At 40.4% G+C, this 13,681-nt stretch overlaps 1 protein-coding gene across 6 annotated transcripts in view; it reads left to right on the plus strand.

Annotated features, from left to right (window-relative positions):
- The first annotated feature begins 465 nt into the window (after positions 1-465).
- Positions 466-13,681, plus strand: part of LOC129857859 (mitogen-activated protein kinase kinase kinase kinase 4-like) — a 60,141-nt gene continuing 46,925 nt past the window's right edge. For 2 of the 6 annotated variants that reach the window (XM_055926506.1, XM_055926509.1), the window contains exons 1-2: positions 5,680-6,326; positions 6,866-6,931. In XM_055926506.1, coding sequence (XP_055782481.1) covers positions 6,270-6,326; positions 6,866-6,931 — 123 coding nt within the window. In that variant the 5' untranslated portion in view covers positions 5,680-6,269. Of the gene's footprint in view, positions 6,327-6,865; positions 6,932-13,681 lie in introns of all 6 variants that reach the window. The other 4 variants (XM_055926511.1, XM_055926510.1, XM_055926505.1 and 1 more) reach the window with 4 other exon arrangements.

Here is a 13,681-nt window from a genome sequence, read left to right on the forward strand (position 1 = left end):
GCGCCATATTAGACAGTGATCTAGTCGTATACATAAATACTCATAAACGTGACTAAAAAATATAGGGTGGACAGCGATTGATAGACAATTTAATTCTTAATACAATCGCGGAATTACATTTTTTAAATTATCCTTACTTTTCAATACAGTTTGCGCCAAGCGAAGCTAAGTCCAAAAAAATGGCATCCTAAGCCACTAACATTTTTCGACAGAAACACGATTTATCATAATAAATTGTTCCTACTTTGAGCTGTTCTTCCATCAGAATCTTGGTCAAAGAATCCTTTCTTGGGTCTAATCGTCTTTTGGTCGAAAGCTGTCCTCTTGCCATGCAGAAATGCACATTGCGTTCGGCATGAACTGGAACGGTGCCCAGAGATTCACAGTGGCTCAGAAATAAATGTCCCAAAATCGCACTAAACGGATATAAATTGCTATAAAACGCTTTAAATTAACTACCTTATGATGTTTTTAACTCCTATAACGAGTAAAAATATGACCGGAGAAATATAACTGGCTACACTAATGCTTGGAAAAACAGTAGGTCGGTATCCTCCGCGCGCATGACGCACCAAGAAAAGAGTTTCTACCTACAGGATTTTTTCATTTATAGTGGCTGTGATTGGGCAATCGATACCATTCAAAGCATCATCGCGTAAAGGCATCCAGGGGAAGACGTAAGCAGTGTCCGTATACTCATAGGAATAACAGTGGCCTTAAAACTGACTCCAGAACAGGGGCCAAAATGTGTGAAATCTGACTCCATGTCAGGGAAATTGCTGTAGAATGAGTTCTGTTCCACTTAGAGACAAAATTTCAACGCCTATAGAAACTATAGACTGTTTTCTATCCAATAATAATAATAATTTGCATATTGTACGATCAAGAATTTTGTAGGAAGCCGTTTCAAAAATTACACGATTTCCATAAATAGTGACAACAGCACCCCCTAGCCTTAACAGGTTTTAAACTGATTTCGCCTGGCATAGAAAAAGGTGCTCTCTCATTAGGACACTGTTGTTCAGAGGAGCTAGCCAACAAAACAGCGAACACAATGGCTGCAAACTAGCTGCACTTCGTTTCGTTTGACCTTTTTTCAATGTACATGTCTTTGTGTATAGCCATGAAAATGATGCCAGCTGATTCATGACTTCGACTGGCTGAGAAACGCTGCCTGCCTCTCTCTCTCTCGTCCGGACTCGCGACCCCTACACGTGCATTGCAATGGGACAGCTGGAGATCGATTTTGAATATTGAAACAATGTTGCAAATGTCGGAGAGACAGACTGCGAGGTTTGTATAAATCTCCGCTGTGAAAAACTAAATGTTAGTCTAAAAGAATTGTGAAATAATGTCTAGATGCTTTTTATAGTGAAGATCAAGTTCATAACTTCCCTGCCCGGGTTGATGAGACAGGGGATTGCGCATTCAAATGGAACAGAATAAATAGGCATTTTAGCGCCATAGATTTAGCAGGTGGTAATTTGTGGAATAGACACCGGCTGGAATGCCTTTTTCACCAATCAGCATTCAGGATTAGACAAACCCATTGTATAACACTCAATATTTCACTTAATAAGGGAGCACAGATTTCACCTGTATTCACCTGGACAGTCTATGTCATGGAAAGTGCAGGTGTGCTTAATGTTTTATTTACTTAGTGTATGTCGAATAAAAAAATATCACGACAGGGTTGATGGAAACAGCACATTTGTCGGTAAACTTTCAAATGTCGACAAAACAAAACGTTAGACAAGGTGGGACCTTTTTGTGTCAGTAAAATGTATTATTCGAGAAATGTTGGTGCGCAAGTATTGATAAAACAACCATCATATCGAAGTCAATTTAAAGTCACGCGATAAGATATTGTGTTGTCGTCCCACTACGACTCGGGAGAGCATGCAGTTTATTAAACTCTAGATAAAATACATTATAATTAATTTGACAGGGTAGTGAAAGTGCAGGGTGATGAGCTTTGATGCTCATTTTCCAATAAATGGCGAGGGTCTTATTCTGGTGACATGATGATTGATGATGGCGGCCGTTTGACAAATAAAAATAATCTCGTTTTAGGGGATACCTAGTCAGTTGTACAACTGAATGCCTTCAACTGAAATGTGTCTTCCGCATTTAACCCAACCTCTGAATCGGAGAGGTGCGGGGGGCTGCCTTAATCGACATCCACGTCTTCGGCGCCCGGGAGCAGAACGGCAGATTTTTACCTTGTCAACTCGGGGAGTCGAGTTGACAAGGTAAGGCCAGCAATCTTTTGGTTACTGGCCCAACGCTATAACCGCTAGGCTACCTGCCGCCACTTTAGCCATAATAATCTCATCATGTTGGCTGGCCTACCTGCACTATATCTGCGAGCCGGGGCGAGATGTTGGCTAGAGAGAATGTGCCAAAACCAGTGTGGGCACAATTACTATTTCACGACAAAACTATCAGTGGAGTTGAAAATGCGATGGAAAAACATTGAACTTCAGATTTTCATTCAGTACATGAAAATGTAAACGATGAGGTACATTTTATGTTCACTAAATCATCACGCACTTCATTTTATCTGCAACAAATCAGTCTTTATGCGGAATAGAGAATATTAACATGAAAATCTGTCACCAACTGGGTGAAAAACCTAACTTTTATTGAGAACTGTATTTGTATGTTGAATTTGTGGACATTTTTATGAGTAGTAACAAAGATTCAGACACCCAGTCTACCTCTCAGCATGCATGTATACAGAACCACAGATTAAAATGACATGCCGTACGAAGCCAAAACCTGATGGTTTAGCATTCACCACTATAGCTTTACAATTTTTACATACATAAATAATCACATTCAACAGCACCATCTTGTGGATGTCAGAAATGTTTAGGTAGCAACAGGAATGAGAAACGGCAGTGTGTATAGTGTGTGTGTGTGTGTGTCAGTGCCAGGGAGGATTATTTTTATTTTTTATGAGCATGGCTTTATTTCTATTACAGCATATTGGATGACTGTCATTCATATTCCAATTACCCAGCTCAATGTAACATCGATAGGTTTAGGCTACTAACATGATACTCACATTTTCCCTGTACCCATCATCAGGTTGATACAACCAAGCCAAACCTTCATATCATGACTGCTATAATTGCTACGCACAGCCTACATTGTTGTCACGTCATAGTCAACATAGCTACTAGAACTAACTCGTTAGTAAACCCGCTAGCTACAATCATGCAGTACAGTGTACAGTCAGAAAGCATTTTATTAGTTACACTGGTGGGCCCCAGTGGCAATAAATTGATAAAACCAAAAGCTTACCTTGACATGGAAGAGTTCCAGTGTTGGATAGCCATAGCCAGATAGCTTACATAGCATCCATCTCTGTTTGAGCCGGGTGTTTGAGTAGGCTAAACTAGATAGCTGCATTCGCAAGTGAAAGTTTTTTAATCTACCAAATACAGCTATCCAGCTCTATCTCTCTCACTCTCTTTTGCTTCTCCTTAATTTTGGAAAAATTTATTTGTTCAAAACTGTTCAACTATTGTATTTCTCTCTCTTTGAGTCAACTACTCACCACATTTTATGCACTGCAGTGCTAGCTAGCTGTAGTTTATGCTTTCAGTACTAGATTCGTTCTTGGATCTTTTGATTTTGATTGGGTGGACAACATTGTCAGTTCATGCTGCAATAGCTCTGATAGGTTAGAGGATGTCCTCCAGAAGTTGTCATAATTAGGGTAAGCCAATGGAAGGGGGTGAGAACCATTAGCCTCCTAGGTTTTGTATTGAAGTCAATGTACCTAGAGGAGGACAGAAGCCAACTGGCCTCTGGCTACACCATGGTGCTCACCTACAGTGCTGCTGAGGCTACTGTAGACCTTCATTGCAAAACAGTGTGTTTTAATAATTTTTTGGGTGACATGAATATATTTGGTATAGTTTTATCTAAAAAGGATAACTTTTTTAATGTTTCACTATTTACATTTTATGAAATTCACTGAGGAGGATGGTCCTCCCCTTCCGCCTCCGAGGAGCCTCCACTGGTGTGTGTGTGTGTGTGTGTGTGTGTGTGTGTGTGTGTGTGTGTGTGTGTGTGTGTGTGTGTGTGTGTGTGTGTGTGTGTGTGTGTGTGTGTGTGTGTGTGTGTGTGTGTGTGTGTACGGGTGTGTCTTGTCAAACCAAGGACCAAAACATACTGCATCTGGCAAATGTGACACAGCAGTTTATATTTTCATATACACAGTGGTGTAGGGCAGTTTCGCGGTACCCCGCCGCAAGGTCCATGCCTAAATGTTTGCCTATATTTTTACTACAAGCCAATGTCATTATTCTGCATGAAACAGAACCAGCTGAATGTATCATGTTGCAGCAGAAGCAGCAATCTTTGTCTGTGTATGCACTAAGTGGCACCATATTCCTTTTGTAGTGCACTACTTTTGACCATGACACATAGGGCTCTAGTCAAAAGTAGTGCACTATATGAGAATAGTGCCATTTCGGTCGCACACTGTCTTGCACGCCAGTCCCCAAGGCCATGCTTTGCAGCTGAAAACCAGTGGAGTTATGTTATTTATACAATGTCAAGAGAAGGCAATTTAGCCTACTCAAGAAAGGCCACTTATTTGTGTTTACATTCAAACATGACCCATGAATGACACATCAGTTTCCAAACTGAACAGTGAAAAGTCAGGGGTGTGTGAGACAGTTTAAGACTGCCGGCATCTGTCTGAACATTGGAAGAAGAGGAGTCAAATACAACACAGGAAAATGTCATAACTACACTGTCTGTCTGTATCCAGGGACAGTCAGGCACTCAGTTGAAAAATCTCTGTCGGCATATGCTGGCTGTTTGAGAGCAACTGGCACAAGTTGAACCATCTGGCCGAAGTTCAAGAGGCATTTGAATCCAGACCATTCTCCTAACCCTCCTCCCATGCACCCCCCTAAAATTTGCTTTGGAGTAAGGCAGGAAGGTTACCAGAATCTGTGAATCATTGCAGTATGCCACTTGTAGAGAAATGAATGGTGGAAGTGTGTTGTTATTTCCATAGGAATGCATTGTTGTACTACTTCAGTTCCTTTATGGGCAGTGGAGAGAATGGCAATGGGGTGGCTGCATAAAAATACAAATGTCAAACTCACTCCCACAACACGGGATCCCCTCTATGTTAAAACATCCATGTTTAAACTCTTAGGCAGGCAGACACAGAACCATCTATATCAAACTCTCGTTTATTCTCTAATTCAACTTTACATACGAATGCCATTATAGCATGAGAAATTACTATCTGCTAATTCATAATGGCTCTGCATTGTTTGTGTCCTGGCTAGAGAATGGGCCCTCTGTGGCCTTACACAGTGGTCCTGTTCAGGGGTCAGCTGCCTCTCGCCCTGCGCTGCTCCTGCCACCGGTCGCAGTGTGAGGGAGAATAATACAGTCACAGGGACAAGCTAGTCATCGTTAACCATGTGAGTCAGCCATTCAGCACAGCCATGTTAGTCAGGAAGGATTGTAGGAACAGCATAGCAATGCACAGAAGCTGAATGTTACAGCAAAATCTCTTGTCTTTTTGTATCATGAAAATGTATACATTGCTTTTGATATTTCACAGTTCATATTTTTCTTACTTTTTAACTCTGCATTGTTGGGTAGGGCTTGTAAGTAAGCATTTCACGGTAAAGTCTACACCTGTTGTGTTTGGCACGTGACAAATAAAATGTGATTTGAAATCATTATGTAGGATATGTGACTGCCATTTTTCCCACCATAAATCAACACCACTCCTTTACAGTAATACAACAACATTATACTATGCTTGGCCTACTATTTTGTGTTATTGGTAAAACTATACAGACTTGTGTTTAACTGAAGCGTTGAACAATCAACAACTTATTTTGCATTTAACATGGGGATAAAGTTGTTCAAAAAAGTTTACTTTTCGAATTTGGTTTTCTTCGGGAGAGTAGGGGGGGCTAAAGCTTCCTCAGACTTTTCCGGGTTTCGCTGGTTGAGAAGTTTCCTGGGGCGTATTCATTACGCCGATTCTGTTTCAAAACATTTCTAAATTTAAGCAAACGGAACGAAACGGGGAGGAACCTACCTGAATTTGCCCAATAGAAACCAACTGTTTGTACTAATGATTTTACCCCTGTTTTGGTTGCCAGTGAGAGACGCTGCAGAAACAGTACAGTATGGACTGACACGCCGAAACCGTTAACTTTTGCAAAATCAAGTACATGTACTCTTTATAGGTGCATTAGTCGGACAAAGTCATAGCTATGGCGCGAGACTGCACAACACGAAGTCTGGACAATATTGATCTCTCTGCTTTGAGGGTGAGTTCTGGATATGCCAGAGTCGAATTAATTGAAATGTAGACAGAGACCTTTGTGTAAACATTGTTGCAGCAGATGTGGGTTACAAAGTTTCAATCTCTATTCAAGTCATTTCAGGAAACGTTACGTAAAATTAAGTTAGCTAGCTACTTTGTTTCAAAAAGTTAGAGCTTTCATGTCACAGTAGGCTTTTAAGAAACCATGAATCTTACAGTTTTCGGGTTCGTTTTGCTTTCAGAAGTTAATATGTTTTTGGTTTACCGGATTTACAGCTGTTTCAGAAACAACTGAATAGTTTAAAAATATATTTTTAAAGTAAGCTTTAGTAATATGACATGTCGGCATGTTACAAGTGTTAACAAATGGAACATACTTGTAGCCAGCTATGCCATGCAATATTCAATTTTAAGTGATGACCTAAAGGTCAGATATTATTCTGAACTGTGAATAAACAAGGTTAATTCAAAATGATTTTATTTGTATATTTTTGTGCTCTTCCATTTCATTTGAGATAATGTAATGTTGTCGTCTTGTTTCAGGATCCTGCCGGGATATTTGAGCTGATAGAAGTGGTTGGAAATGGAACATATGGGCAAGTCTACAAGGTTTGTAGTTTGTGTCAGACCCACTCTCCTATTCTTGTCTTTGACCATGATTACAATTGCAGATGTGTTGTCAGTTGCAATGATTTGCATTTTAGGAGCATATAGCAATATATACTATGCAAACATTGTATGGCACCCTCTTAATCTTTAAGTAAAAATAAAGAAAATGAATATAGCAATACTACTCATAATACTATAGCTGTCAGCAGTTGATTCCATGAAACTTGGTGTAGTTCCCATGAAAGCACTTACTAAGTGAGAAGAAACAGTGAGAGAAACTGTGACCTAAATTGGCTTACCAACACAAGCATCTTCAACACTCTTGGGTGGAGTCAACTTCCTTATCGAAATCAGCTTAACTGAACGCTTCAGGGATGGTTTGTGGTTCTTTAAAAAAAACATTGAGGTGTTTTAAATTATCTTGACAAAGCTGGGCCTTTCGAGTAGTTCTTGCCACGTTCTCACATATGTGTCAACTCAGAGCGTAAGGTAGCAGTTGGGTGGATACCTTAGGTTGCACAAGCCTTTTATTTACAAGAAAGGAACCTGTTCAAGATCCAGTGCAAATAACATAAAGAATATCTATCATTATCAAGTGGACATTACTTTAATATCACTGGAGAATATTACATTTCGTCTAGTTATATTCAAAATTGCAAGAAAGTCCCTACACATTAGTTAATATAGTACCAATAAATAGACTGTGAAATGTTTTGTTGATGTAGTACACAGCCTGTCAGTTTCTGCAGGTATCTCAGCTGAATTAAATACATCTCCTGTCATGTGGATCAATGTCAGAGTTGGCCATTAGTGTACAGAAGACTTCCTTTTCCACTTCTGTGTGCAGTGCACAGTTTCAGCCCCATGCTAACAGGAACAGTGACTTTACACAGAGCAATAGCCTATCCTCCCCTCAAACTACACGAAAAGTACTTTCCAAATTCCTAGCCATTCTTTAGGTTATATAACATCCAAGAAGTGTGTTTACTAGTACGGTGCACTTTAATTACCCAGCCAAACACTTTCCCTCTAATGTGTTTATTAAGTCAAGGTCGTACATTCTGTATTGTTTACATGTATGAGAAATATTGCAGATAGTTTCTTGGATTTTAATCTCTGAATCATTTTGTTTCACTAGAATAATCTAAAGAAAGCGGTGGGCCTAACTCAAAAACAATCATATTAAGTTCTTACGAATTTTATTGGCCACATGCGCCAAATACAACAGGTGTAGACTTTACAGTGAAATGCTTACTTACGAGGCCATTCCCAACAATGCAGAGTTAAAAAGTAAGCCAAATATTTGCTAAATAAAAAAGGAAATAGTGACACAATAAAAACAATAACGAGGCTATATACATGGAGTACCAGTACCAAGTCAATGTGCAGGGGTACGAGGTAGTTGAGCTAATTGAGATAATATATTATGTACATGTGGGTAGGGGTAAAAGTGACTAGGCAATGAGGATATAGAATAAACAGAGTAACAGCAGCGTATGTGAAGTGTGTCAATGTGTCATTGTGTGTGTGTGGTGTCAATATGCAAGTGTGTGTGTGTGTGTGTTTTGTGTGTGTGTGTGTGTGTGTGTGTGTGTGTGTGTGTGTGTGTGTGTGTGTGTGTGTGTGTGTGTGTGTGTGTGTGTGTGTGTGTGTGTGTGTGTGTGTGTGTGTTGGAGTGTCAGTGTAGTATGTGTGACTGTGGGTAGAGTATATTGAGTGTGCATAGAGCCAGTGTAAGGGACTCAGTGCAAAACAATTAAGGTAAATAAATAATAAAGGGGTCAATGTAAATAGTCCGGGTAGCCATTTGATCAACTGTTCAGCAGTCTTATGGCTTGGGGATAGAAGCTGTTCAGGTGCCTTTTGGTCCCAGACATGGCACTCTGGTACTGCTTTCCGTGTGGAAGCAGAGAGAACAGTCTATGACTTCGGTCGCTGGAGTCTTTGACAATTTTTAGGGCCTTCCTCTGACACCGCCTGGTATAGAGGTCCTTGATGGTATGGATTTTGACCCCAGTGTTGTACTGGGCCGTACGCACTACCCTCTGTAGTGCCTTGCGGTCGGATGCCGAGCAGTTGCCTTGCCAAGCGGTGATGCAGCCAGTCAAGATGTGTCTCAATGGTGCAGCTGTAGAATCATTTTGAGGATCTGTGAAACCATAAATAATAACACATTTATTGAAGTGGTGTAACACATCTAAGTGGTTTATAACACCTTGTGTACTTCCAAAAAGTGCATCAGATTTTGTCTGTAGCTAGGTTTCTATCCAATTTGTGACAGATTTTCATGTGAATATTCTGAAATCTGCATAAAAACAACATGCGCATTTTATCACCAGAGCTGTTTTTCCATAAAATTGACTTGTTGCGGATAAAAGACTGCGTGATTGTGATGTCCTAGTGCATATAAAAACAACTTTTGCTGTTACTGAATAAGAAATACAAGTTAAATGGGTTTCCATCGCATTTTCAACTTTACCAATTGTTTTGTCACAAAAAAAATTGTTTTAAAAGCTAAATGTGCCCACGGGTGGTCTCGGCACTTGCGTGCTAGCCAACAGCTCGCAGATACAATTCGTGGCATAGCCTACATGGTGAGATCATTATTTTTATTGGTCAAACGGCAGCCAAGCATCGATCATCATGTCACCAGAATAAGACCCTCTGTATTTATTGGAAAGGAGCATCAAGCTCCTCACAGTGCACTTTCACCACCCTATGAAGTTCATCATAACTTATTTAATCTGTAGCTTAATAAACTGTATGCTTTCCCGAGTCGTAGTGGAAGGACCAGACAACATATCATCGCATGGCTCCCAAGTTTACTTCGAAATGATGGTTATTATATCAATATTTTGGCACATAAAAGCATTTCCACCACCATTTCTCACATATAATTTTTTTCTGGCACAAAAAGATCCCACCTTGTCTAGCGTATTTTGTTTTGTCGACATTTGGAAAGTTTACCGGCATGTACTTTACTTGCATAAAGATGTTGGATGGAAACCTGGTTATTGTTGAGAAACATGAGGTTGTGGGTGTTTTCTGCAGGCAGCATAGATTCATTACATTAGTAGAGTAGTGGTTGTTGGCTACAGACAGGTAGAGGGCATTGGTCACAGTATACAGATGTAGGATCTTAATTGGATCACCCTGTTGAAATGCAGGAAATGTAAAATTTGTAGTGTATTTGAGGTTTCAAAAGGCTTCTGAAGTTTGTAATTTCTACTTAGAAATTTCAGACTTGATTTTCCCATATGAAAAATGTATCAACCCCTTACAAGAATATACATTAATTATGATCCACATAATAATTCACATTTCCAGTTGCTCAAGGATTATTTTCCTGTTGTAGCAAACTGGCTCAAATTAAGATCCTACATATGTAAAAGGAAATTCTATTTTTGAAGCCACTACATCAGGGCATCTGTGGCTTTCCTCTCCTCTCAGAATCTTGTTCTTTTTCTTTTCTCCTGCCAATTTACCCGTTCTGAAAATAGAACATCACAGGGAATGCGCGTCTGTGGAAAAGTATCGATTTTGAAATTGTTTACTGGGCTTGTTCTGAAGGCAGCGAGTCTTGTTTTTCAGTACAGTCTGAAGTCTTGGTTTTAATCATCCGTCCCCTTGGGATTTCAGTGTAGATGTCTGATCGATGCCACAGTTTTGTTCCATGTTGAATGTATAAGACGTGACAATTACTGTCAGGCTGAGAAAACAAAGAACAGTCTAGTTTGCTTCTCTGCTTCTTCGAAGGCCTTAATAAAGGACTATCACTTTATCTGTGTCCCAAAGCAATACACTGGTAAAATTAGCATCTCATTTTCTTCAGTCTTACAATACACTTCATGGTAGATCTTCAGCAGTTTGCAATGCAAAGCAATGTTGTTGTTAGCATGATGTGTGGTGTGATCTTTGGTGAGAGCAGTGGAAATAGCAGAGGTCATGCCAAGAGAAACACTGATGAGACTGTCCACCCAGTAAACTCTCTCAGATGGGTGACCTTTGTCAAATTATGTGCAATGTCTGTTCTTCAACACTCCAGTCCATAATACGTCATGAAAGATGAGACAGTATGTATCCAAATCAAATAATGAATAGCAATTGCAAGCAACACAAAATACAAACAACATATTACTTACTATTCTTTGATTATTTCTCGCTCATGGTATCTGTTAGAAAATAATATGACTTCAGTTCACAGGAGGTTGGTGGCACATTAATTGGGGAGGACTAGCTCGTGGAAACGTCTGGAGCAGAATAGGTGGAATGGTATCAAATTCGTCCAACACGTGGTTTCCATGTGTTTGATGCCATTCCATTTGCACCATTCCAGCCATTATTATGAGCGGTCTTCCCCTCAGCAGCCTCCACTGCTTCAGTTCAGATAATACTGATAATACCATGCGGTTTTATTATTCTAAGGTAGCTGGTTTGTTGTTATGCTCAGAAGAAGCTGACTTGGCACCAGTGTTGATCTATTGTTTTCAGTCTGCTATTTTCTACCCTGTCCTGTTTTGCTATTTAACACAGCATTGTTATCATCTCATTGTTAAACGCTGAATACTCTTGTTTTCTCTTGTAAGTATTTTGGATCATCTTGTTCTTATCTTGTGTCTCGCTGGTTTCATTTTTAGATCCCCCAACTCCCCTAAACTCTTCAGCCTTTAGGGTGTTGCAACTTGTATGTCAGAACGCTTTCTTAACATAGTAAATCTTACAGAGACACATCCATGCTGGTTAAAAGGGTGGATTGTAAGCAAGGGGTCACATGATGAGCGTAGTTTCCCTGAGGTCGTTTATCCTCTGGGATCTTCATGTTTTTTGGCAGCAAAATAGGATGGTCCATTTAGAGATACCTCATATTAAAAGAGGATCTTGTGTGATAGGATCTTTCTCACTTATTCCAGGGTGAACCTTATCATGTGACCTTCCTGTGTTAGTATGAGTGGGAGATGGATTGTGATTTGTTGCACCAGTGATCTTATCTGTGTCTTCTGGGGATACTGTAATCAAGGGTGTGGAATTATTATCTGTACAGTAAATGGTTTAATCCGTGCCATTTCAATTTTCAAAAGTTGCATTTTGTTTAGTTTTGTAGGGTTCAAAGATACATTCCTATTGTAATATGACTGCCTCATTGCATATAGCAATATCTCATCCTTTTGTTCTTAGGGTGGCTTCATCTAGGGCGTATTCCTCTTTGAAATGGGTACTTCCCTATCTTGCGAGATGCAAACTCATGAAGTGTGAAAAATTGGGTCAGGCCAGGCTTGCACTGCAGTGACAGAGCAAGACAGTGATGCAACGCTGGAGAGCTGTCGTCACTTGCATGCCTCCAAGGTCTGATATTGAGAAAGTCCCAGTATGTCGGGAATCATCACGAAGCAGGCAGGCTCCACTTTGACCCACAGAGAGGAAGCGTCTTTCTCAACACACACTTCCTGAACCGCAGTCGCTGTTCAAACCACTTGGACGCCTGCCTGGATCTGGTGACGTTATCCCAGTGCCCTCAGCTCTGGAAGGGCCATGAAAGGGCCCCGTCGTGGTGTTGAGATGTGGGCTCATTGTATGCGTCCCAAATGGCACCCCTTTCCCTATTTAGTGCACTAGGTTTGACCAGTTCCCATAGGGCAAAAGTAGTGCACTACATAAGGAATAGGGTGCCATTCGAGATGTGACCACCAAGTAGACCTTTGTTTTGGTTGGGAAAGATGAAGAATGCCCTCCATGCGCACGGGGTAGGAACTGTGGTAGTGGGTGATAACCCCTGCACCCTGGAGACTGGGGAGGGCAGCCTGTCTCTGGTGGAGATATTTCTGTCCAAAAGGGGATTTCCTCATTATTCCTTAACCCAACTGTGGAGCTCATAATCTCCCATCGCATTGTATCTAATGACCAAGCAGAAAAACAGGAAGTAGTGAATGAGAAAAAGCAGATTTCCATCAGAAGAAAGGCAGTGGCACTTCCATCAACACTACTGAGGTGTGATAAGAAGTGTATTGTGATGAGAGGTTCATTGCACAAGATTAGGTCTTTACCATGCAGATTGAGTTTCAGTGTTGATAGAACCCAGAAAATATCGACAGTGAAAAGATAATATAGATGGATACTTTCCATATGCCAGTAGTTAAAGTGAGCCCTTCACATTTGGTTTAGGAGCCGATCAATTTCTCTTTGTTGGATGACTTACTCGAGTGTCTCTTTATTAGAATGGGGAATGTGATTTATGCAATGCGTCCCCCCCCCCACAAATTGAATGTGTTTCAGAGAGAGCATGCTGTGACTGTGTGTTGTGTGGAATGCTGAAGAGGTTGTAGGGGTTTGAGCCGCGGGCCGATTAGTGGACAGTTTGCTCTTTTCTCTCTCCTCTCCTTTGATCAGCAGTAGGAATGTGCTCTCATGCAGTCTCTTTATGGCCTGCTTTGGATCATGTGCACATGCTTGCAATCATTATTTGTCAAATACTAATGACTCTGGGGCAGCATGCATACAATGCCAGTGAAGTTTATTTTAACAACATGAATAAATAGTTGACTATGGTAGCTTCATGTATTATTATTGAACATTAATCTGACATGTTTGGCAAAGGTTTTGCTGGCAATGCAACAAGAAGCATTTTGTAAATGGGAAATCAAATGATCTGCTACTTCTACAGTCATTTTGTGAGCTTGAGACCTAGCTATTATCCTACTGTATAATGCATGTTCAAGGTCTCAATGTCTCATATCACACTAACACAAGGAATTA

The sequence above is a fragment of the Salvelinus fontinalis genome, chromosome 6, assembly GCF_029448725.1.
Source record: "Salvelinus fontinalis isolate EN_2023a chromosome 6, ASM2944872v1, whole genome shotgun sequence".
Lineage (NCBI taxonomy): Eukaryota > Metazoa > Chordata > Actinopteri > Salmoniformes > Salmonidae > Salvelinus > Salvelinus fontinalis.